This window comes from Tiliqua scincoides, chromosome 4 (assembly GCF_035046505.1).
Source record: "Tiliqua scincoides isolate rTilSci1 chromosome 4, rTilSci1.hap2, whole genome shotgun sequence".
NCBI classification, from domain to species: domain Eukaryota; kingdom Metazoa; phylum Chordata; class Lepidosauria; order Squamata; family Scincidae; genus Tiliqua; species Tiliqua scincoides.
In genome coordinates, this window is record NC_089824.1 from 147,214,384 (window position 1) to 147,240,805 (window position 26,422).

At 42.3% G+C, this 26,422-nt stretch overlaps 1 protein-coding gene and 1 pseudogene across 1 annotated transcript; one reads left to right on the plus strand and one right to left on the minus strand.

Moving 5' to 3' along the window:
• Window positions 1-2,217: 2,217 nt before the first annotated feature.
• Window positions 2,218-19,965, plus strand: ZRANB2 (zinc finger RANBP2-type containing 2). Its single transcript, XM_066625399.1, is given in 11 exon segments — window positions 2,218-2,505; window positions 3,815-3,867; window positions 3,967-4,075; window positions 5,590-5,672; window positions 6,977-7,053; window positions 10,221-10,358; window positions 12,040-12,215; window positions 14,739-14,819; window positions 17,475-17,490; window positions 17,492-17,636; window positions 18,092-19,965. Coding segments are annotated over 11 exon segments (1,026 nt in total). The 5' UTR covers window positions 2,218-2,449; the 3' UTR covers window positions 18,184-19,965.
• LOC136650132 (5S ribosomal RNA) lies at window positions 15,040-15,159 on the minus strand (annotated as a pseudogene).
• Window positions 19,966-26,422: the final 6,457 nt, after the last annotated feature.

Below are 26,422 nucleotides of genomic sequence, written 5' to 3' on the forward strand. Positions count from 1 at the left end.
CCACTGACTATAATAGGATTTACTTCTGAATAGACATGCATAAGATTGAGTTGAAAAACACATAACACCGCTTCCTGCACTTCTCAGTTTTGTCGAACAAACAAACAAACCCCCTCCAAAGGTCTGGGAAATCTGTAAAACAATAAAAAATATCATAGACTGGACAGGGGGTGCATGGGTAATGAGTGTGACTGCATCAGCTGACACTATGCTACCTAATTCTCCTGCCTTGTACACCTTTAAAGCAATTATAGTCAATAGTTATAATTTACAAAAATGTGCCCTGGGAATAAAAACACACAACACTGCTTCCTGAACTTTGGGGGAAAAATAAAATCTGCAAAAAAATAAAAATAAGAACACTTTTACGTATAGCACTGTGTTTCTCAAGGTTTGCCTTCTGCTGTACCACTTCCCACAGTCCACCTAACCGAACTACCACCAGAAGTAACTGACGAAGACATCATCACCAGTTACCTCTGGGTTGGGAGGCCAGATGCAACATGCCAAACACCAGTAAGGGCACAATCCTAATCTGGTCTACTCAGAAGTAAATCCTACTGTGTTCAACAGGACTTATTCCCAGGAAAGTGAGATTAGGATTGCAGCCGAAGAGGCTCAGGCAGATGGGAGGGCTTTTCTGAGCACGGAAAAGCACGCTTTGGATCTCTGCCCGCTGAGCCGAGCCTTCTACTGCTGTTTGTTGTGTCACGTGCCTGGTCTTGCTGCTGGGCGACAGGGGTTCCATGAGTACCACCAGGCACCACCTCAAGTACCACTGGTGGTATCTGTGCCACTGGTGGGGAAACACTGGTATAGTGCTTTTTGAGTGCCCATGCTCATAGTTGGCAACCTTCAGTCTCGAAAGACTATGGTATCGCGCTCTGAAAGGTGGTTCTGGAACAGCGTCTAGTGTGGCTGAAAAGGCCGATTCGGGAGTGACAATCCCTTCCACACTGGGAGCAAGTGCAGTCTGTCCCTGGCCTGTCTCCCTGGCTATGGGCCTTCCTTCTTTGCCTCTTAGCCTCAGACTGTTGGCCAAGTGTCTCTTCAAACTGGGAAAGGCCATGTTGCACAGCCTGCCTCCAAGCGGGCCGCTCAGAGGCCAGGGTTTCCCACTTGTTGAGGTCTACTCCTAAGGCCTTCAGATCCCTCTTGCAGATGTCCTTGTATCACAGCTGTGGTCTACCTGTAGGGCGCTTTCCTTGCACGAGTTCTCCATAGAGGAGATCCTTTGGGATCCGGCCATCATCCATTCTCACGACATGACCGAGCCAACGCAGGCGTCTCTGTTTCAGTAGTGCATTCATGCTAGGGATTCCAGCACGTTCCAGGACTGTGTTGTTTGAAACTTTGTCCTGCCAGGTGATGCCGAGAATACGTCGGAGGCAGCGCATGTGGAAAGCATTCAGTTTCCTCTCCTGTTGTGAGTGAAGAGTCCATGACTCGCTGCAGTACAGAAGTGTACTCAGGACGCAAGCTCTGTAGACCTGGATCTTGGTATGTTCCGTCAGCTTCTTGTTGGACCAGACTCTCTTTGTGAGTCTGGAAAACGTGGTAGCTGCTTTACCGATGCGTTTGTTTAGCTCGGTATCGAGAGAAAGAGTGCCAGAGATCGTTGAGCCAAGGTACACAAAGTCATGGACAACCTCCAGTTCATGTGTAGAGATTGTAATGCAGGGAGGTGAGTCCACATCCTGAACCATGACCTGTGTTTTCTTCAGGCTGATTGTCAGTCCAAAATCTTGGCAGGCCTTGCTATAAGTGCCCAAAGCACTTTATATGTATGGTTTGGAGCTTGTTCTCCCAATTTGGCCCTATTGGGTTAGTAAGAAACAGCACGATGTCTGCTTAGAAGACCATTCAGTTACTCCCAGGCAGGGGTGTGTAGTGGGTGGGGAGGCAGGCAAGGCAGTGCCTCCCTAGCGGAGTCCTTCGAGAAGCACTGCCGTCCTGTGAGGTGCCCAAGCACCCTGGTGAGGCACCCAGGTGTGCACAGGCAGGTGAGGCAGGCACCGCCTCGCCTGCTTCCCCACCCACTGCACGTCCTGCTCCCAGGCAAGTGTGTCCAGGACTGTGTGCTCCTCCCTGCATGGGAGAGGCAGCGCCTCCACAGTCTCGTTATCGCACAGCCCAGCCTGGAACGTGGCGAAGACCTCCGCCCACCAGGGGGCGCTCTCCGCCTGCGCCTCACTCCCGCCACAGCCGCTGAGGCGTCCACGCAAGTGCCTGACGGGCACCTCCTTTTCTCTCCGCCGCCTGTGGTGACGGTTGACACGCCGGCCGCGCGTGGCGAGGAACGGCCGGCTGGCGCGGAGAGCGACGGGACAGGCGCGGGCCGGACAGACCCAGCCCTCAGGACCCGGGTCCTCGCTCGCTCGCCCGCCCGCCCGGCTCGAGGCTCTTCTGCGCAGCCAGCAGGACGACGAGGGCCGCGGCCGCTCCCGAGATGTCGACCAAGAACTTCCGCGTCAGCGACGGCGACTGGATCTGCCCGGACAAGAAGTGGGTGGAGGGAGGGGGCGAGCGGGGCTGCGGGCTGGGCGACCTCGGGTGGCACTGAGGCCTGGGCCCGGGTGGCGCCTGGGGCCAGGCGAGGCAGGGGGGCGGCGGCTCTCTGGCTGGTCGCGGGGGGTGGACGGCGCCTCCCGTCTAGCCTGGGGCAGGAAGGGGGGCCCCTTTCCTAGGCCCTCCTTCTGGGGAGCCCGCTCATCTTGGGCGGGCTGGGGAGGTATGACTAGGGTGGCCAGGTACGCAGGGTGCCTGTGCCAGGAAGGTACGGGGGCCTGTGCCAGGCCTGGGCGCCCCTTTGGGGGCCTGTGCCAGGGAGGTGCGTGGGGTGGCAGTAAGAAATGGGGCCTTCCTTCATGGTAGTGGCCCCAATATTATGTTTAGTTTTAGAATCTTTAATGGCACAAAAAGAAAACAAGTATCTGGAAATCCAAAAAATGCATTTTTAAAGCGCAGCTGTATCAAGGAGCCCCAAAGACTGTAGAATAATTTATACGTATTGATAAGAGAGCTACCTCCTTGCGTAATATTAATTAATTAATATTAATTAAGGTTTCTAGCCCACCTTTCCACGGTTGAAAGCATATGCCCAAGGTGGCTTATAGATTACAATAACAAATACACTAACTATCCAAGTGCTGAGTTCTGCTGGGCACTCTGTAGGTCTTCAGTTGCTATATTAAGTTGTAGCAGCTAACTGGAAAAGAAAAAAAAAACTCTGCGATGCTGTATTAGTAAATTTAAATAACTTGCTGTTAGACTTGTGTGTGTGTGTGTGTGGTCTGTCCTCGTCACCACACAGCAGGGGTTGTCAAATGTTTTCATCTGAGCATCATGGCAGGTTCACAAGAATGGAATGTAAGTAAAGTGAGCGGATGTCTTGATATAACTCACAGTGCAATAACATATGAGGCAGAGATTCCACAGTCCTATTGGTACATGGACTGTACCTAACTTCATATGGCACAGATTCATATCTCCCAGCAAGGACATTAGACAGGAGCACCAACATTATGGAGCTCCCTCCCTGTTGATCTATCAACTGCTCCCTGCTTGGAAACCATCTGGCGAGGCCTGATATTTCTTTTGAGACAACCCTTCTGAGTTCCTGGCCTTTTAAACATCTGTTTTTTAACATCTGGCTTTTATTGGCATGGGGTTTTTCTCTTTTAAGATTGCTGCTATTCTTTTTATTGTATTAATTTTTTTATGATGTTAATTGTTCTTTTGCAATTTATAGGATTTTGGAGTAAAAATGGGATGAATCAAGGTAATAGATTTTCTAATGATGTTTCTTTTGCAGGTGTGGAAATGTTAACTTTGCTAGAAGAACCAGCTGTAACCGATGTGGGCGAGGTGATTATCTAAATTAAACTTTTTTGAGAGGGATGTGGAGTTTAAAATTTTAAATTTCTGAAGAATTATTTGAAATTTGTTATTTGACTCTGCTTCCAGAAAAAACCACAGAGGCCAAGATGATGAAAGCTGGAGGTACTGAGATAGGGAAGACACTTGCTGAAAAGAGCCGTGGCCTCTTCAGTGCTAATGACTGGCAGTGCAAAACGTATGTTGCTTTTGAAGCTTAAGTATTATTCACATAGTTGAACAGTTTGCCTCTAGTATTTATGCAATATTTTTGTGTGCTGTTTGCTATCTTAGTGATGAGAAGCTCTGGTTATAATCTTATCCAAGCTGTGATTTTTTTTCCCCTAGGGAGAACAGAGCTTAAGGTCTATTTAACATTTTTTTTTATTTGCAGCTAGTAGTAGAGCATGGGAAAAGTTAAGTAGCGTGCAGTCCTACCAGGCACAGACCTTATATTAGATTCCTTGAGAGAGACACATCTTTGCACAAAAAGCCTTCCCTCAGCTCTCTATCGGCATATATATTTCAAGTTACTTATTTTGTTCCTTCTCTCAAATACATGCATTCCCAATTTCAATCCCCCCCTTTAGTGGGCAGTGATGAAATGTGGTAAGGGCTTGTGACTTGTTTGCAGAAGTCATGTGGACACCATGGAAGAAGGGCATATTATGAAAGCATTGAACTACAGGATTTTTGTATCAACTTAAATGAGTTGCACACACTGTTAATATAAAAAAGCTACTTTCTAAACATTTTCAGTGCACAGTATTTTGTGGTATCATTTCTCACAACTCAGTTGAAGTAGATGTGGCATGTACTAGACTGTCTGCTTTGGTTTGGATTCTGTTTCCCTTTTCTCACTGACATCACGTTGGTATTGAATAAGTTTGCTTATATATGTACTTGGTTTTCGAGTGTGTTTTCTCCACATCAGCTTTGCTGAACTGCAAAAAGAAACTGAATTAATCGCTATCAGATTTGGAATGCAGTTTTTTGTTTACTTTTTCTGAGTTGAACTTTACCCATATTTAGTGCAAGTCTAGTAGTGGTAGGAATGAGACTAAGTTACTGTTTATGCTGTTGAGTTCTTGCATTGCATAACATGAGCCTCCACCAGTACATTAGCTTATGAAAAACTCAGTCTTCTCACTACTATCAGTTCTGTGTAGTCTTCTATCAGTAGGCTTTGCTATCGTATGTCTTAAAAACCTAAGATTGAATCTGAAGAGCCACAGATGTAAAAAACTTTGTGCAAGCAAAATATTCCCCTCTCCTTCCTATAGCAGGTTCTTAGCCACCTGAAAAACTGCTCCTGCGTGCCATTGGGAATGTGGGGTGCTGCAGTGAGAAGAATTCCTCTTGTAGTGGAAGATGCATTATGTAAGCAAGGCACTGTTCACACAAGGGATGGTACCTGGTTTTGGAGAATTCCACTCCTGATCATGTTCTCAAGAGTCCTGCAGCCTTTGAGAGCCTCTCTTTCAGTGGCTTGGAGGACTGTTGAGGGAAGGATGAGATAGGGTGTCTTGCTTGGGCAGACTTATCTGTAGCTCTTCAGATCCAATTGACAGAAATGAATTCTTGTCAGACTCAGACCTAGTCATTGCATTTAAACGTATTTGGCTCTTAAGTATTACTGAATTTTTAAGTCATTGTGTAATTTGTGCCAATGTAAATTTCTGTATTGAAGTAACTTTTCTTTCTCCCCCGAAGATGTGGTAATGTTAACTGGGCCAGGAGATCAGAATGCAACATGTGCAATACTCCAAAATATGCCAAACTTGAGGAAAGGACAGGTAATTAGTTTATTTGTTAAACTATACTTTAAATAGGCTATTAATACAACCGAGTTTGTTTCTTATGTAAGTCGCCCTTCAGCAGTAAAACTTTGTAAGGGTTTGGTTGAAGAGATTGGGAACCTTTGGCCTGAGAGCCAAAGGCTTCACAATTCAATTTTACTTTTGTTTCAACCCCTTCTCTGTGGTTTGTGGCAATCAAGAGTAAGGTTTTTGAGGGTTCAGGTCAGCCATGGAACTAGTGGCTTCCTAAAATGGTACTTGTGGGACTACCAGACACACCATCTTGCAGCAACACCAACAAAGCCACATGACAAGCAGCAGCAGGAGGCTCAACTCAGCAGGCAGAGCTCCAGCATGCACTTTTTGTGTACTCAGAAAGACCTTCCTGTCTGCCTGATGTTTGTTGTGTTGCTTCTGGCCTCCAAGTCCAGAAGTAGCTGGCAATCACCAGTTACTTCCGGTGGTACTTCCAGTAGGTGGAGCATGTGAAGTGGTACAGTGGGAGACAAACGTTGAAAAACACTGGTATAGATAATGCTGGTGGATTACAAAATTCCAGAGTCCGCTTCATAGTTAGCAAGAATTCTCTTGTTATGTGATTTCAGGTTAAAAAGCAGCTGTAGTCCTGACCACAGGTATGCATACCTGACCACAGGTATGCATGTCTTGGTAACTTCTAGACTAGAGTATTGAAATGTGTTGTGTGTGGTGCTGACTTAAATTGAAAAAATTTAAGTTAGTACAATTGCAATTGCTAGATGGTTAACCAGAACCAACTATAGGGAGCATTTCTCATCAATATGTAAATAACCACACTGGTTGCTCGTTTTTGGGTACAGGCCTCTTCAAAGTGCAGGTCATAAATTTAAAGTAGGATTGGGGCAGCCTTGGGTGGTAGCAGGCAGACCTTCACATAATCAAGTCCCAAGTTATTTAATCAACAGAGGTCATTCTGTAGCTCTGAATACTGTCTGAGGTCAGGCAGTGTGACAGTGAAACTTAGCTGCTATTCCTAGAATTTTCGGATACAGTCTGTGCTGCATATTTACATTATTGATCTGTTGAGTCAAACAGATAAATTAGTGAATTTGAACCCTAATTTAATGAAAGCTTCGGTTTCCATACTTTCAGGTTGAAAGTTAGCAAACAACTGCCCTATAAACTATACTAGGTCAATCTCTATCTTTCAGGTCTCATTCAGATTTAATTACAATCTTTATCAGTTTTATCTGTGGAAAACATTCAAGCAGTACATTTAGAGTAATGTACTATTTGAGATTCTTGGAAATTATTTCTTGCAGGATATGGTGGGGGTTTTAATGAAAGAGAAAATGTGGAGTATATAGAACGTGAAGAATCAGATGGTGAATATGATGAGGTAGGTATGATGTATATTATGAAGAGGTAATCATTAGAGTTCATTCTGATGGGAAATCTAAATGCAGGTCGTGCCTTGTTATCCACTAGGGTTCTGTTTTGGAAGCCCAGTGGATTAAAAAAAATCAGTGGATACCAAATCAGTGGAAAAATAGCTTTAAAGACCCACTTCCAGGTTTCTTGCACCTCAGTTGTTACCCCAGAATGCATTGGTATGAACTCTATACTCATTCAGCCACTTGATGGGGTGAATAATGAAATCTAATGGAATAAATTATCATTTAATAGTGCAAACGTAGGAAATTGGATTTTGGTGCTTTTTTTCCATGTTACAAGGTATTTAAAGGTGGACCTCGGTATCAGTAGTGAGTCAAATTGGATACCAAGGCCCCACCTGCATAGCAGTTAATGTAGTACTAATACATAAAAATATAGTAGTGTGTAAATGTAAGTTGCAGTTTCTGGAATGGCTGTAAAGTAGGAATTTTTTGATTGAGGGATGGGAAATGACTATTTAACCTTAATACCAGTGAGGATAAGATTGCAGTCTCTCTCAAAATGTAGGATTCCAATTACTACTTGCAAAATTGGTTTTGGTGTCTAAAAAGACCAGTAACTTCCAAAAGCAAACTGTTTCTTTCACAGTTGTTGGGTCACTGGCTGTATGAGCAAACCTCTTCCGTAACCTGAAAGCAGAACATTGCCTTAGAAATATTTTTATTGAAAATATGCTTTAAAATGTTTCATTTGTAGTACATGCCTAGCAGTCAAAAGTAAAAGCATTAGAAAGCTTCTCTTTGTTTGAAATGATGCACAATCCACTGAAAAAGCAGTTCCCAAACTTACTAAGGTCACAGTGCCCTTCCGTGGTGGCCCCGGCTATCCTGGACGCTACCATCTTGGATTGCGTGAGATCTCGCACAATCCAAAATGGCAGTGCCTGAGAGAGCCAGGAAGACAAAGCTGCTTTGGACATCCCACGGTGCCCCTATGAGTTTGGCATGGCACATAGTTTGTGAACCCCTTTAATCGGGTCTTTGTTTTTACTTTGAAATGGTTTCTAGTGTCAAATTGAGAACCACTTTCTAAACTCAGTAGCACCTTATCTTGCAAGGGATAAGAACAGCTGCAGCAAAAGTAACATGAAATGTGGGTGGTCTTAGAGCCCAATCCTGGGCTTGGTGCCGCAGCTTTGTGCCACCGTACACTGTTGCAAATGTGCCATAAGGCATGTTTGTGAGCCTCACCAGCGGGCTACCACCCATGTCAGCCCAGCACAGGGCTAGTGTGGGGTGGGTGCCCAAACTTTGCTGCCTGGCAGTCTCATGGACTGCTGAGACGTGGCATGGTAAGCGGGGGCAGGGCGGGGATGAGGAGGAGGTCTTCCGGGGAGGAGGGAGATGGGAGGACGGAGAGAGGGTGGGCAGGAGGCATGACAGGGAAGCGGGGAGGGGGTGGGCAGAAGTCATGCCAAGGAGGGAGCTGGGAGGCAGGAGGTGGGTCTGGTGGAGCTCCTGTCTGTTTGTGGAGGGTTCAGCATCCTATACAAATGGCTTTACTTTACCGCCGACCTTTTGGTCGGCAGTAAAGTGAGTAGCCCCATTGCGGGGCTGCTTCCCTTACCTGGGAGAAGGGGATGAAACTCCCCTTCTCCAGAGGCGCTGCCTGCGGTAGCCTGAGGCACACGGGAGCCGGTGGCAGCCGTTCTCAGTTGGGCGCCCTGTGCAGCTCAGGATTGGGCTGCCTTCCAATGCATAGCATATCACTGTTTAGATCCTAATCCAGGGGTGTCCAGAGTTTTTGGCAGGAGGGCCGCATCATCTCTCTGACACTGTGTTAGGGGCCAGGGGAAAAAAGAATTAATTAATTAATTAAAAAAGAATTAATTTTACAATTTGAATAAATTTACATAAGTTTACATAAATGAATATATTAAAGATGAACTTATATGAATGATTGAAGGTCTTGCTGTAGCTCAAGGCCTATAAAAGGCCTTGAAGAAAGCAAGGCTGGCCTTTCCTTTGCTGCCGCTACTGCATCACAGATATGAAACAGCAAGCAGTGGAGAGAGCCCACAGCTCACATGAGAGGTCAAACAGTCACCCTCACGCTGAGAGCAGTTGTGTCGGGCCAGTGCAGGCTGCAGCAAGTCATTGGAGACTGGGGGCTCCCTGAGGGCCGCATTGGGAGTTCTCGAGAGCAGCAAGTGGCCCCAGGGCCGGGGTGTGGGCACCCCTGTCATAATCTAAACTGTTTTCCACCTGCATGTAAAAAACATTTGTTTGCGTAACCTTATGTAAACTGTTTTGTGAAGTTGTTGTTGAAAAGCAATATATAAATAATACTTTCTTTAAAGACAATTGTAGATAAATTTTTTTAGAGTCAATTTACTCAAAGAAATAATGGAAAGCTAATAAGATTGACAACACAATCCGATGCATGTTTACTCTGAAATAAGCCTCTAAATTGAATGGAGTTTACTCCCAGATAGCACGTACAGGTGGGTCCACGTATCTGTGGATCTGGTATCTGCTGATCAGTTATCTGCTGATCTACTCCCTGCACATTCAGCTCTTTAGTTAGGCAAGACTGTTTAAGAAAGTAACACTTGTGCTGCAAGCACTTCTTCAGTAAAAAAAACTAGTAATGTAATGGGCATGTGGGGGTGCCATTTGTACAGGTGTCATCTGTGTTCATGATTTCCATACTTTTTTTGGGGGGGGGGTAGAATCCCTGTGGATACGGGGGGGCCTGTAGAGGGTTGCAGTTTTAATGCAGAGTTATTCTATAAAAATTCATGATTGTGGTTACAGTGGGCCCACTTGGATTTAATCAACCATGGATTGAAAATGTACTTTTTAAAAAATACACGTACCCTTTTGTAGCCTGGTTTGTTTTACACTCTTCAATTTGATAGCATTCGCCTTGTGCCTGCCCATTTATTGAAATAGGCAATTTCAATAAATGGGCAGGCACAGGGCAACCACTGACTTTTAACTGAATATTTTTATTTTAAAGAGTTGAAGGGTGTTCCCTGCCCTTCAGATAAAACTTCTCAAAGTAGCTAACAATGTTGAAATACAAAATAACTTAATAAGTTATTCTGCACATAACTCTGACTTCCAAAAGTATATGCATTCTCATTTATTACAATGCATCTTTGCTTAGTTTGGTCGCAAAAAGAAAAAATACAGAGGAAAACCTGTTGGTCCAGCATCTATTCTAAAGGAAGTTGAAGATAAGGAATCTGAAGGGGAAGAAGAGGAGGATGAGGATGGAGATCTGTCTAAATATAAACTGGATGAGGTAAAACAATCTTTATCCTGTATCATTTTGTTAGCTAAAGTCATGTGTGAGCCTTAACTTTTAGCTACTGTTAGCTTGTCCTAGTAGTACATGAATGTAAACCAACGTGGAATCTAGCAGAACTTCTGTTATTTTTTTACTGTCTTCTGACTCTGCCAGGCATGAATGTGATCTGGCTTTCTTTAAGCACACAAGATCACCAGATTGTCTTGAGGAGAGAACCACATTATCTTGAAAAATATATGAACATTAATTTTTACAGTATACATGAACTTTAACAATTTAATTTTAGAGCTCGGCGTTTAAAATTTTGTAGTAGACGGAAGAAGTGTTGTGTTCTTTTGTGAATGAAATGTGACTGAAATAGCTAGAAGCTCTTTAGGGTGCACTGGTTCTACAGAATACCAAATTGACAATGAAACGTGCTGTGGAAAAGAGTGCTACTAGGTGTGATGGTCTAACGTCAAATACAGAGAGGTGGCATTCAAGAAATGTATTGGATGCTCACAAATACATACATGCATTCATTCTTTTGCAGGCACATAAAATAGTGAGCTAAGGTACTGTGTAGCTCAAGTTTGTTTTTTTTCTCCAACAAAACGATTTGGTTGAGTGAAAAAGGAAAAACTTGGTATTGGACCACTGATTTTTGTCTTGCAGGAAATGTTCTAAGTTATATTGTGTCTGTTTCATTTATGACATTTATATACTGTTCTTCCTCCCAGAAACTTGATTTTTTTTTTCTTAATTCCAGGGTGATTGAAGCAAGTTAGGCTAAAAGATAGTGACTTGACTGAACCAAGTTTGCTTGGTCAACTTATGGCCGAATCCTAACCTGCACAGGCCTACCTTATCCAACTTTCCAGCGCTATGCAGCCACTCTGCAGCCCCAACGGAAGGGAACAAATCTCCTCTTCCTTGAGGAAGCGTCCTTGACTGTCCCTGAACTGCAGGATACAGCGCACATCTATTGGCACACCTGCATTGGCACTGGAAATTTGGATAGAATTGGACCTGTAGTTAGGGGCAGGTTCTCGCTTGATGGAATTAACTTCTGAGAAAATGTGTATAGGATTTGCTGTGATTTGTAGGATTTGTATAGGATATGGGGCAGGAGGGCTGGTCTAGAGGGTGGAGCCTCCATTAGCCTGAAGATAACATCAGAAGGTTTCCGGTTCGAGGACACCAGCAGCTCCCTGAATGGCTGAGAATGGCGAGACCTTGAAGCAGCGGACAAGCCCAGCTGAGTGATTCCACCTGTTCTTGGTATGAGCAAGAAGCGTCTTGGCTGCCCTCCATGTGAGAGATGGAGCTGCTTGTCAGCCTGTATAGGAGAACTGGAGGCCAGAAGTGAGACCAAACCAGGAAGATCCATTCTGAAATGTTGTTGGTTCTTGAAAGAGAGAACCTCTATGATTGTAAAAATCCCCTTGAGGGATTTAGAAACGCCTGCCTATGTAAACTGCCTTGAATAAAATCAGAGGAGTAATCCGATGACCAGGAAGGCGGTATATAAATACCTAGTTATTTAAAAAAAAAAGTGTTATAGTTTCTTCTATGTTAAAATATTTCAGGTTATTTTTGCATTTTAGGTGGGACAAAGAAGCACTTATAAAACCATTTAATCCAAAATGTTTCTTAATGCTTGTTCCCAACTAGCCTAACTACTTATATTTTTCAGGATGAGGACGAAGATGATGCTGATCTCTCCAAATATAACCTTGATGCCAGTGAGGAAGAAGATTCTGCCAAAAAGAAGAAATCCAGCAATAGGCGAAGCCGTTCAAAGTCTCGCTCTTCTCATTCACGATCTTCATCTCGCTCATCCTCCCACTCAAGTTCAAGGTCTAGGTCCAGGTAAACGGGTACAGGTCAAGGGTAACGCCAGACAAAATGTCAGTATCTAACTTTCTTTATTTACATTTTTTTTGTGATTGGTTTTTTCTTTTTTTTAAAAAAAAAGCAGATTGAATTAATCTAATAAATATTCCATAGCCAGCCTGTGCAGATAGATTGTACTTGAGAAACTTGCAGGTGATCGTTATACATTTGAGAATATTTGTTAGTCTGACAGTCTTAAGTGGTTAAGAATGGTTTTACTTTGGATGTTAAGCGTTAGTGGCCAAGAAAACTATAGTCTAGGTAGAATGACTGGCTGTATGGCATTACTGCTTCAGCATACAATCTCTCAAATAATCTTCTATTTTTGGGATTTATTTGAGAAATTGCTAAGAGTTGAACGAACAAACAGGGTTCTGTATTCTTTTTTTCCTGATCAAACTTTTCATGCACCTAACTTTTGTTTATACTTTTTTTTTGCCTTATCAGAAGCCCTAGTGTGTCCTCCATTTCCTACCATTTTTGTAGGAAGTACTACAGATGGGGCCTCAGTATCTGCAAGGGATCAGCTCTTGGGACCCTCGCAGATACAGAAAACTGCAGATAAGCATATCCGTGGTTTTTGACCCTTAAAACGTCCATTTTGGTCGCCTCCAGAGGACTTTCTGAAACCTGTAGAGGCCATATGCATTCACCCGCTGCTTCTGTGAGCTTCAGAATGGCCCTTAAGGGGAAAAAAGAGCTACCAGAATGCCTTTTTTTTTTTTTTTTTTTGCCTTAAGGGCCATTCTGAAGCCCGCAGGCAGACGTGCATGGCCTCTGCAGGCTTCTCTGGTCACCTTCAGGGGATTCAGGTGGGGCCCAAGTCTAGCTCAACATGGGTCGAGGAGACCTGCATTGAGCCAGATCCCTGGATGTAAAATCCATGGGTAAACAGACTCCACTTGTATATGAAAAGTGTTGAACCCAACCGCTTAAGTGTTCGTTCTAATAATTCTTGACTTCTACCTGCCTTGTAAAGCAAAACTAGATTGGATAGTAACTGACACTTTAGTTATCAAAGGGTTTATATATTTCAGCTTTTTATATTCTCAACATGTTAGAAATAATCTTAAATGATCAGCAACTGTTACCCAGAACAGTATATTATATCTAAACCTTTAATTATAATGCATTTCTGTACTTAAACTTTCAGCTGAAACATCAGATAAATGTGGTTTAAAAGTATTTGATATTCCAGTACCTTTGGGTGCTATTTAAACTGCAAGTACAATTTTGGAAATAATTGTAATGTTAATTCTGATTCCTAGTTCTTATGTGCTTTGAGAGTAATTTTTCTGTGGACAATACAAAGTTTACAAAATATAAATCTTAACTGGAAATGAACCTATAATTGTATCTTTTAAAAATTGATTTGATGTGGAACATCAGTGTGAAACAATATAAGGAAAACATTCACTTAGGGTATCGATATGTAGAATTCAGAAGTCTGAATCTATAACAGGCTTCTTTTTTGACCCCTTCCTCATGTATCTCACCATAGCATTGTGTACCATGCCCAAAAAAGTTTCTCAAAAAGGTAGTAGATCCTTCTGAGTAGCTCCCACAAGAAGCTGGAGTTTAAAGTGGGAAAGATCTCTTGTGGGTATGCACATGGAACTTTTGGGATCACATCCTAAAGTGTGGTACCTAAAGGAGAACCTCATAATATTTTTTTAAACTTAAAATAATGCTGTATATGATACATAATCTAAAAGATTATAGTTTGACCACCATAATTGGAAAACATTTTCTGAAATGATTTTTCACACGTTATTTGAAAATCTGAACCCTGCAGAAGAGGGGAAAGGGGAACATAATGCTAAATGTCTTGTTTATTCTGAACCCTTGGCTAGTACTCCATGCAGAGATTAAGTAATGACATTTTCATGTTAACGGAAAGGCACTTCAGGTTTTTACTAAAGATCCCAAACTTTGGAAAATATTTAAAATAGTCTTTGGCATATTCACTGATATATCAGAACTCATTACAACTTGCTTTTGAAGTATCCTAGTATATCTTTTGAACTTATATTTGAAGTAGACTTCTGATCTTTAAAATGTTGTGAATGCAGTTTAAACTTTGAAGTTCTCAATATAAATGGATCAGAGTCAGTAGATAAAATTTAAACTAGTACAAATATATTGTTATCAGATAGGATCCAACAAACCTTGAAACTAATTATCTGAGCTCAAGGAGTTTTGGCCAAGTCTTCCTCTAAAGCAGCCCCTATACTAGCTGATGTGCCTTTGAATTTGAAGAGAGCTTCTAAAGCAGTTTGATAAGGCCTTTGGGGTCAGATTTTCAAAGTAAAATTCTACTCTTAGCACAAGCAGCTCTTTATATCTTCACTGCTGTTTTTTTGAGATATTGTAGTCAAAATTTTGTATGCTGCTGTAAAGGAGATAAGTTATTCATTTCAAATATGAGTTGCACTAGAAAACCCCCCACTTAATTTCATATTTTCTGTTCACCAAAAAAAATGCTTCATGTTGTTTCAGGTCAAGAAGCTCTTCCAGTTCAAGGTCAAGATCTCGTTCAACTTCCAGAGAACATTCTAGATCTCGTGGTTCAAAATCCAGGTGAATGAGGTAGCAGCCTCTCTGCTTGTCAGGAAGAGATTTAAAAAGGCACTGGAAATTACTATTTGAAGCCTTCCCATCACTCTTTTTTTGTAATGTAGATAATATTCAAAACTGATCATCAGTTTAAAAATTCTAATAAATGAAATATTCTTATTAAATAAAATACTGCTAGAAAATGGTTGGTTGGCAACCTTCAGTCTCAAAAGACTATGGTATAAGCCTACAGCACCCAGTATTCCCAGGCTGTCTCCCATCCAAGTACTAACCAGGCCTGACCCTGCTTAGCTTCCAAGATCAGATGAGATTGGGCATGTGCAGGGTAACAGTTGCTGCATAACACCTGGGGGCTGGGGATAAGAATAGGCCCTCAGTTTGGCTGTACTTGTCGTAAGAGGCGACTAAACAACCACCGGGTAGATGGGACTCGTTAACCTGGGAAGGCAGCTCATCTGAAAGAAGGAAAGCTCTGATCCCAAACCTCCACTGCCTTGTGGCTACATCCAGTTATGGAAAAGGCTTCAGGAGTCAACCTCGAGGCAAAATCCGGAGCCGGAGTCCCTGAGGCAGTTCATGGCTGAACACAGTCACGTTCTGGCAACTCCTGTGACGCTGCTGGAACCAACCGTATTGGCTTCTGCCTTTCCATTGGACCATTTCATTGACGTGGAGAGGGGGGATTTGCTGCATGGGTAACAGTCTATCCTCCATATCTACTTTACCCAGGCTTCGCGCACTGGAGAGGACACTCTTCCAGAACCACTATTCAGAGCGCGATACCATAGTCTTCTGAGACTGAAGGATGCCAACAACTAGAAAATAAAGTATCCATTAGTACAAAAGGCATTTAGGTATTCAGTTCTGACTTTTCATTGGTTTTTTGTCAAATTGTTCAACTTTAGTGGGCCTCATATGTTTGCAGCCTTTATCTTTTAACTTTATCCCTTAGATGTGCAGTATTTTCAAGGCTAACCTTGGGTATTTAATCTGAATTTAGTCTTTTAAGTGGCCAAGTATAAACAATGCTGCTCTAGTCTTTTTACCTGTTTTGATTTTTCAAAAAATGGTGAATAATTGGTAGTGTGCTGGTATTGTGCCTATTGGCATATTTTTCTCTCTGTGCTAAAAAAAGTTAGGAAAGTGAAAGAACTGAGAACTTTTCTCAATTTGTTAAGGAACTCCATGGGAATATTCTTGTGGCTAAAACCATTCGTCACAATGTTGAGCGGGTATATCTGAGTGTACCCTTTTTCCGTAGGGCTTTGCAGACTTCTCTTTCTCTCCATCTGCTCACCCTTCCCTGACATGCATAGGGGATGGGATGTCTATAAGCATTGGCGCCCACTTGTCATAACAGAGTGGAAGATTTTGCTGTAAATATGGGAGGTGTATATAGACCTTCTGTCTTTCTGACTGCCTGGAATCTTGCCTCATATGCACCAAGCAGGAACAGAAACAGGGCTCACAGGATCATAACTTAGATTTGCAGTCAGCTTGTATGTGCAACATCCATGTTAAATGGAAGACTGCACATAATAAAAAACTCAGACTTTCTCCTGTTGCAGAGGTTATAGAAGCGCTGCATAGAACTTCATTCTGCACAACCTATCAAGTCCAGAACTCTGTTTTACAATATCATACAGCCAGTTGTCTTTCAGATGCACAAGGAGTCAATGAAGGCAATGGACTTGTCCTTCCAGATAGATGTGAAATTTTAAATACTTTGTATGCTTTCAAGCCTTATGAACACAATGGGCCTGGGTATCTGTAGGGGATTGGTTGTAGGACTCCCCGGAGACACCAAAATACGTGGACGCTGAAGTCCCAGATAAAGATCAAGTGGGGGGCAGGATTGCAGTGCTACAGTAGAGGTCATGCTGGACCCATTGGCCTCCCACCATCTGAGTGCTTCCAGGAAGCAACCAGAAGTAACATGTGGTTTGCACCCATGACTTGCAGTTCGCTTCTGGGGGTGTTCTGAAGCACAGAGAGGCCAATGGAGTGGGTCATGGGCCTCCCCATATGACTGGAAGTTACAGACATGAACTAGAAGTAGCTTCCAGTTGTTTCCTGAGGCGTAGGGATGTAGTGGTTTGAAACTGCAGGTGCCAAGCCTGCAAATAAGGAGGGTTCTTTACTGTTGTAAACCTGTGAGTTCTCTCTGGCCATCATCCAAAGACATTTGAGAGTATATCTAGGACACATTTGCAGTCGTTGTCATTGGACCCTTCTAGGAACTTTACCAGCAACTTGTTTTCAGAGGTCTGTGATGACGTATATACAATACATTAGAAGTTTAAACTATTCTCAGGCTTATATATTACCATTAGATTTCATAGGATTAGTCAGTTCCTCATATCCTTGTCTCTCACTTCAGTCTTCTGTAGCTTGCTGCTGATGTGAGAAACCTATTGAACAAGTAAAGGCTTCTAAATTATAGTTGCTTTTACCTATTGCCTCGTCAGTTCTAGTCAGTCTATTCTTTGGCCACAGTTCCATGCTTCAGAAACTCTACTCTAAAAGCTGTTGAATTGCAAGTCCTTATTAGCACAGCAGTAAGTATTTATGCAATAAACTGCTTCCGTTTAATGAGTCTGTATTTGTTGCCCTGTGTTGTATTTACACTAAGATTGTCTGATTTATTTCTTCATAAAGATCCAGCTCCAGGTCCGTCAGGGGTTCTTCAACCCCAAGAAAAAGATCTTATTCAAGCTCTCATTCATCATCTTCTCCTGAGAGAGGCAGAAAGAGAAGCCGATCTAGATCTTCATCTGCTGATCGCAAAAAAAGGCGAACAAGATCACGGTCACCTGAAAGGTTTGGGTTTCTGTAGAATAAGAATGGTTGTTCTTTTAAATGTTAAATATATTAGGAGAAGATAATGTTTAGGTTTTGTGTGTGTTTTAAGGTAGTCGTCTTCATTTTTGTAGATTTTATTTTGCCTGGCTCCATCATTTTTTATACGATATGTTAACTCTATTAGCCTTTATAATAACCCTACTTAAATATATTCATAATATCAGGAAAAATATTATTTTTAGAAGTCTTGAATTACTCATGACACTATAAAAGGTTTTCGGCATTTACAAAGGGTTCTTAACAGTTTGTATATTTTTGTGAATTGTTTAATATACTTATATGCAAGTGAAATCCATATAATTACATCCACATTTCATGTACTCCCCCATCTTTTTTCAAGTCCCCCCCCCCAAGAAAGTTGTAATAATGAAAACTTATTTGTTTGCATGCCTTCTCCTGTTTATATCTTACAGGCATCGCAGGTCGTCATCTGGATCTTCTCATTCTGGATCCCGTACAAGTTCTAAAAAGAAATAATCTATTAAAACACACAGCAAAAGTCTAGTCCAGTGCATGAGACATTTAAAAGAAGTTAGTGTCTTACTTGGTCAGAAGTGCTAAATCCTGCTAGTAGAGGTGCATGTTTAATGGAAAACTGCAGCTATTTTAATTCATGAAACAAACATAATGAAATATGTTAAGCCATAAATTGACCCCAGAACGGTAAGTAGTATGAGTCTTTTTTAAATTTTTTTTTAAAAGGTTTTTTGAATTTGTCCAAAGAGAAATCTCCCGACCCCCCCATCCCCACCCCCCCAAAATGGTTGAAAGCTCTAGGTAAGGGTTGTGGTTTCTGAGTGAGAAAAGAGTTAATTTTCCTCTCAAGTGGGGAAAGTATTCTCTTCCCTGTAAGCAAGATCTGAGCATGCTGACAGCTTCCTTATATCACTTCTTGGACATTCAGCAAAGAAGACAACAACTCTGTACAGTTTTGTGCTAAGTGTTGCATCTGCGGGTCCTTTCTTAAAGGCTTGATATTGAGATAGCTTCAGAGGTGTGTAGGTTCAGCTTCACAAGTTCTAGGCCCTTGATGGCCTTGCTTTATCTAATTACTAGCTGTATTGTCACTGTCACTAGATTCAGCATATAAAGGCTAATTCCAAGGGAATCTGTATGGTGTTTCATGGATGCCTTTGCTTTTCAAGCAACTCTTCCTATCTTTGCCTCTTTCCCTTTCCCTCCAATTTGTTCCTGAAACACTGCTGAGTATAGTGTAGTGTGTGGGTATATAGCAGGAATGGAAAACCAATGTGCATCCTCTTCCTTGACCATGTCTGCAGAATCTTTTGGATCCTGCTAAAAACTGGGCAGCTAGTGTGTAATTACAAAGGCATTAGGAAAAAAAGTACAAGCCAGACCAGCAAATAGTTTCATACAGGCTTACTAAAATCCTTTACAAAGAAGTGGCAATATGAAACTGAAATAGGTTTTTGCAAGTCAATAAATAACACTGAATTTGGACTGGCAAAAGGTTTATAGCTCTTGCAAAGAATGCCATAACTTGTCTAAAGTATAAATACTGGAGCAATCATTGCAAATCTTTTTGGACTAATGCAAATTTATGGCTTAAAATGCTTCATGAAATTTTAGCAGTATTTGTTAAAATGCTGACCATTCTTAAGCTCCGTTTACTTGGGAGAAATGTGTGTTATCTTCAGTGACATCCCAAGGTAAGTATGCTAAGAGAGAATAGTGGTTCTAGAGAAGAAGCAAAATACCTTCGGCTACTTTCATATTGTAGAGTTCACAGTGGACATATGCTTTCTAAAGCAAAGTGTATAAAGATAAACGGAGTAACACTAGTCTTATGTTTTCCTCTTAAGAACATCTTTAATTTCTTTTGGACTGATCAAGACAAAGCAAAATGTGTTGCTGTATTTTAGATATCTTTCTGCAGAAAAAAGTGCCCTGCAATTTTTCCTTATTGCTTTCCCTCATGTATTTGATTTTTTTTGTTTTCTGGGGTTTTTTTTGCTTTTTTTGCTAAATGTAGCATAGACTGCACAAGAACAAATAGTCTCTTGTAACTGTGCCTCTGACTTCTTGAAAGTCTCTTTATTAAATTGTGAAAATCCAACTCTGCTAGATGCTCCATGTTAAAGTTAGTTCTTCTTGTGCTTTGTATTTCTAAGTATTGTACCGGACATACGTTTTTAAACTCAGCAAATGGTAGGCTAGATATGAGTAAGGAAAATTATGGTTTCATTTGGCTTGAATTAAAATGTACTGGATTGTTCTAAGAAAATATAATTCTGTAGATGTATGTAAATAAAGCATGTTACTCAAATATTGTGTGTGTATTTTGTATGAACTGCACTCATCTGAATAATATTGACCATTTTGTAGTTGTAACTCTATTTATATTCAAGAGTGATTGTATCCCAGTAGGCTTGGGCATATTCTAGATGTAAGTCTTATTCAGGTTTAAAGCACCGTATATACTTGTGTATAAGTAAAAAAAAATGCCTAAAATAACCCTGAAAACCTGTGTTGACTTATACACTGGTCAATAAAGCGGGAGCTTCTGGGAAGCTTAGCAGCTGTCTGAAGTGGGGGATGGGTGGGACTGGGCTGAGAAGCAGGACACGGGTGGAGGAAAAGAGAATTTTACTAGTAGTTATGATATTCAGAGGCAGCCATTTTAGCTTTTCTAAACAGGAAGAGAAGTGAAGGCACTTATGGAAATTGTAATAATAATAATAATTAATAACAGTATTTATATACCGCTTTTCAACAAATGTAGTCTGTATGAGGGTTGCTGCTATGGAAGTGTAGCACTGTACTCACAAAGCCTACAACTCCCACAAGCCCCTTCATCTTGTTTAGAAAAGGAGATAAAATGCCTCCTTTTTTTCTGTTTGCTGCAGCCTCAGAACAGTTCCTGGGAAGTCATTTTGAAAGAATTTCACACACCCCTTAGTTTAACCCCCACTCTGGTAAAAAGCCTGCCAGGGTTCAAGGCTCCCATTGAAAGCAAGCAAGCCTCCTCTTTAGCAGACCCTACTGTAGCTTCATTCCACTTTACAAATGTTTGGCAGAATTCTGGGTTTTAAAACAGGATGTAGTCCTCATTTCCATCTGAAACAAAGTCCCAGGCTGCAATTCAGTGCACCATTACATAAGAATAACACCCATGGGGAAGCAATGGGTCTACTTCTGAGAAAATAGGGTTGAAACTATGTGCAACTGTGCTTGTTCATTCCTTGTTTGTCTCTCACCGTGATTTGAATTGCGCATTCCCAGTTATATGTTATAAGTTGTATATTATGTAGAGCCTCTGGCTTAACACACCAGGCAGCTTAAAGAAGGATTTAATTAATGGTATGTTGTTTACAGTGCACTTACTCTGATAGTGTTTACAAAAATGTTGTGAAGAACATAAGTTAAAAAGTTAATGAATAAAATGTAACTTAGGATCTTTTACTAAATTTTTAATAAATTAGAAGCTGTATGGTTCTTAGGTAACAATTACTGGTAGGTTATTTTTCAGGATCTGTCTTTGGGTAAAATCAGACAATATTATAATCTAAGTTTAACCCTGCTACCAACTTATCAGAGGGTCATAAAAATTTCATGATTTTTGCTCAAAACCTGCCCTTCACTTATCTGTGAGATTGACTTATAGGCAGATGTCTGTTGAAGTCTTCCACGTTATTTTTGAATCAGTTTATAATTAACTTCCAGAACACTGTTCTATGAATATAAATGTATCACATATGTTTCAAAACCTATTTCATTTGTTAAAGACTTAAAACATTTTAGAACAGTCTTTTTTCCCTATGAGCTTAACATGGAAAATAACTAAATCTGAAGAAAAAGTTTATATTGTAACTTTGTACAGGTGTGCCTCTGTATCAGCAGATTCAATTATCCACAGATCCAGAGGCTTCCCCCATATGCCCTTTATCTTAGTTTAGATCCTTACCTGGGCAAAAATGTCCTTCCCTATACTAGCCATTATAAGCATTCAAGCTTATAGTGATGTATGGACAGGCTGCTGGCAACCTGAATGCTTGAAAAGACTTGATTGACATTAGCAGGAAGTGAACTGCTCCTGTTAACATTTATCAAATTGTTTCAAGCGTTTAGGCTGCCAGCAGCCTGCCTGTGCATCACTATAAGTGTGAATGCTTATAGCAACTTGTATAAGGAAGGACACTTTCACCCTGGTGAGGATCTTAACTAAGTGATCGCACAGGGGCCTTGAAGACAGGGTTCCCCTGTAGTTGTGCTTTCCGTATCTGTGGGGGTTCTGGAACAGCTTCCCTGCAGATATAGGGGCCCATCTGTATTTAAGGTAATGCTGTGCTTTCTGAATAAGATGTGTTCTTGTATTCCTTGCCAGATGCAAGGGAAAGCACCAGGATGCAGGTCTCGTTATCTGGTGTGCTCTGTGGGGCATTTGGTGGGCTGCTGTGAGATACAGGAAGCTGGACTAGATGGGCCTATGGCCTGCTCTAGTGGGGCTGTTCTTATGTAAATATTCAATGATGCTTTAATTATTAGCTGACACAATAACCTAGAGAGTCAAACTTCTACATGATTCTTGTTAGCCCTTTTAGGTAGAAGGAATGTATCCAGGAACCATGAGCACAGGAAAGCTCATGGAAAGTAACTTCCCTACTCCTTCCCACAGCAATCCTCTGAAAAGTGTTTCTTGAGAGTGGTGGGGGGATCCTTGGGAATGGAGTGGAGGTGCAGTGAGAACAGAAATTTCTGAATTCAAGTGGAGGCACGTCTTATGAGCTTTCTAGGAGGAAAGAAGGTCATTCATCAGTTTGTATGGGTGTTTGAGAATTTTTCTTGGCTTAGGTGACTTTTCCCTTTGATGTTACTATGAAATACTGATGCTGAGATTATCTGCTTAAAGCAAATTGAATTGCATTACTGAAATTGAAAGGGTTTGGTAAGAGATGGCAACATAGCAGAAGCCTAATCAGTGCCACTGATTGCTGTCTTTCCAAGCAAGCATACTTTCTCATCTAACTAGTTAACATCTTACGAACTTCCTTAAAACAGTGTCTTGAATTCCAGTGCCAGTCTCCAGAATGCCTTGCACATGTGGAAAATCATGTGTAAATATTTTGTTTTTGCCATATCTATCAGCAGTTCCTTATGCTATATTCCATGCTTTTTTTCCTTTTTTTGTTCCTTGTCCCTCAAAATATACTTTTCATGAGTTCTGGAAACTGCCTCAGAACAGAATTCTCTTTTATATAAACAATAGAAAATTATGTCATTGCACTTATTTTTGTATTCATACTTTAGTAGTTTATTAGTAAAGGAGTATGTGAACAACTTTCTCCCTGGAAACTGGGGGCACAGTGAAGTGAAATTTCTAATGTATTAATTACTTTAGCCAGAGATCATATGCATATTCTAAGAAAGATCCAAAAAGTACACGAGATAAGGCGTATACGTGATATGATTTAAAATCTGATGTGGGACTACTTCCATGTAACTGGTTTTGAATAACATCCCGCAGTCATTCTAGGAACCTTCGTGCCTGATAATTGGTGATAATTTAAAGTATTGGTTCCCAAATTGTGGGACGCAACCTGATTTTTGGTGGGTTGCCAAAGGGTGATGGCAAGATCAGATAACTAAGTGCCTCAAGCACTGAGGCTATTGAAAAATCATACTGCTGCTGCTAATTTCCCTGCAGCAAGCTCAGTTCTTGTAGTTTGCAAGATAGATGCTACTGCCCTGCAAGGAGCTGAACTGCAGTTTGTAAGCATGTGTAAATATATAGAGAAAATGTTTGAGGGTCTTTTTTCTGGTTATTGCTAAAATTTGGGAACCACTGATTTAAAGGTATAGAGCAGAAAAATTCAGCTTGAAAAATATTGTCTGGAATAGGGTGGTCCAGCATGCAACCTCTTGTGGTAAGAACCTTGATGCACCACCCGTTCTTTCAGTGGCTTTTTGATTTCCCTGCTATGCCATTCTGTCTCCTCCAAAGGAGAAGCTGGAACAGTGTGGCAGGGAGCTCAAAAAGCCCCACTGCATGAACCGCTTTCTCCACCAGCTGCCTGGCTTAGAACTCGGAAGCAATTGGCAGCGATGTCATCAGTTGCTGCCAGTTACTTCCACATTTGGACCCTTTGTCAGAATTGGACCACACTGGTTCGGAATTTTAATGCAAATCTTGGAATAAAAAACACAAACTAGATTGGTCTGTGCTCCTTCAGACGAAAAGAACACTCTAACATAGGAAATTGTATTTGGTGGCATAAATTTTCTTAAAAGGTAAGCAGTACATTAGAGTTCTAAGAACATGAGAACCCTCTTGGAGCAGTCCCAGGGCCCGTCTAGTCCAGCTTCCTTTGTCTCTCAGAGGTCCACCCGATGTCTCAGGGCTCACACAAGACAATCTCCACTGCCTTATGGCTACATCCAGTTATGGAAAAGGCTTCAGGAGTCAACCTCGAGGCAAAATCCGGAGCTGGAGTCCCTGAGGCAGTTCATGGCTGAACAGTCATGTGCTGGCAACTCCTGCGATGCCGCTGGAACCAACCATATTGGCCTCTGCCTTTCCATGGGACCATTTCAGCGACGTAGAGAGGGGGGATTTGCTGCATGGGAAACAGTCTATCTTCCATATCTACTTTACCCAGGCTTCGCGCACTGGAGAGGACACTCTGTTCCAGAACCACCATTCAGAGCGCAATACAATAGTCTTCCGAGACTGAAGGAAGCCAACAACACCCAAGACCACAAGATACTTGCATCTTGCTGCCACTCCCCTGCATTTGGCATTCTGTTTACTCGCGACCCTCCAACAAAGACACCAGACTGCACTTGTGTTTAAATTGTGCTACTTTAATAAGCGCACTGAACAATTTAACACATGAAATCTACTGAACATACTTTCCCTCCCTTTGCTGAATCTTTGTAAATTATGTCTTAGCATATTTATGAATGTACACTTGTGTTTTTCATAAACAACTTCAGTGCTCTTGAAAGGTTCCATTCATTACTAACTCTTGGCTTAAGACAACAGTAAACGTAAATCAGTAAAATATGTATTGGAACCCATACTGTAACCATACTCTTGTTAAGAGTAGAATATGCCAAATTCATAGTTTGGCAGATTACTAGATGATATAATTATGCAGAGAAGCTAGCCGCCTAGTGGTATAAAATCCTTCAGGGGAGATTGGGATGCTACCAGAACCATTTGTACTACCAGACTAGCTTTCAACAGTATTGAAACAAACACCAAAAACAAAATTCACACAATGTAAAAGCAAACAGACCGAGACAAAAAAGGCCTGAAACAGGTGCATTGGTGCTTAAAAACATTCAAATGTTGATCCAGTAGGGCAGGGCTTGTTTCCCCATAAGGAGTGGAGGCAGCTAGGATTGCACAGCTTGGGGGCTGCAGGGGCTTGGGTGCACTTACCCCAGCCTCCTGCAGCCTCCCGCGGGTGCGGGGAGCCCTGTGTGGCTGTCCACAGATTCACAAGTGAAAGTGGAGCGATCATGCTCTGCGTCCACTAAACCAGTAGTGGAGCACGATCACTTTCACTTCTGAAGCTTTGGGGAGCCCTGCAGACGGCTGCACAGGGCTTCCCGCACCCCCTGGAGGCTGCAGGAGGCTTGCGTAAGTGCACCCAAGCCCCTGCAGCCCCCCTGAGCTGCGTGATCCTGCAGATTGTGCCACTGCCTTCCCCCGGCCCCTGGTGCCCCCCTCCCCCCCTTTAAGAACTTACTGCAGCTTTCAAACTCCTTGGAAGTCTGAAAACAGCTGCAGTAGGGCATCCCAGGGAAGGGAATTTCATAGCTTGAGTGCTCTGACTGAGATGGCCCTCATTTGAATTTCTGCCACTTGCACCTTACCAGCAGTGGGACCTGAAGCAGCCTGGTAGAAACATGCTCATATTGAGTGCAGATGGAAAAGTACATGACTACTGTGGTCAGTTCATTGGTGCCCCAGACAGGACTTGGGCTGCTGCATTCTGAACCCCCTGAAGTTTCTAGACCAGTGCTTCTCAAAGTGGTGGGTCAAAACCCACCACTGAAACTGAAATGGGTCACTTTCCCCTTAAGGGGAATGACCTATAAATGGGTGACCTGACAGCGCCGCAGCAATGATGGTGCCATGGGCACCCAGGTGCATTTCAATATACCTGGGAGAACTGTGCAGCCTCCCGGAGCCTTTCTTCCACTGCAGTGGGCTCTGATCTGCAATTGGACTCCACTTCTGGTTTCAGAAACTCCATGCTGTGGAGCTCCAACCGCAAACTTGAAGTGGGCTTCAACTGCAGTGGAGGGTAGGCTCACTGAGGGGGCTGTGAGCCTCCAGGACCCTCTGGGAGGCTGCACAATCCCCCCCCCCCCCCGTGTGTTGAAATGTGTCTGTGGTGCAATTGCTGTTGTGCTGTTGGGACATCCCTCCCTTCCCAGTCCCCGCCCCATCAAGATTTACCAGTGCTTCTCAGACTCCTGGAGAGTTTGAGAAGCAATGTTCTAGAGCAGCCATTTTCAACCACTGTGCCATGGAACATTGGTGCACGGTGAATCAACCCCAGGTGTGCCACAAGAATTTAGGAGAGGGTCATTTATTAGTAGGGCCATTAGGGGATGTGAGCCCCCATTGGCAGCACAGTGTGCCTTGTCAAGAAACTGATGGTGTGCCTTGACAATTTTGGTGCCTTGCCAGTGTGCGATGAGATGAAAAAGGTTGAAAATCACTGTTCTAGAGAGTAACCTGTGTGTACTTCCTGCTCATAGGGTTCATT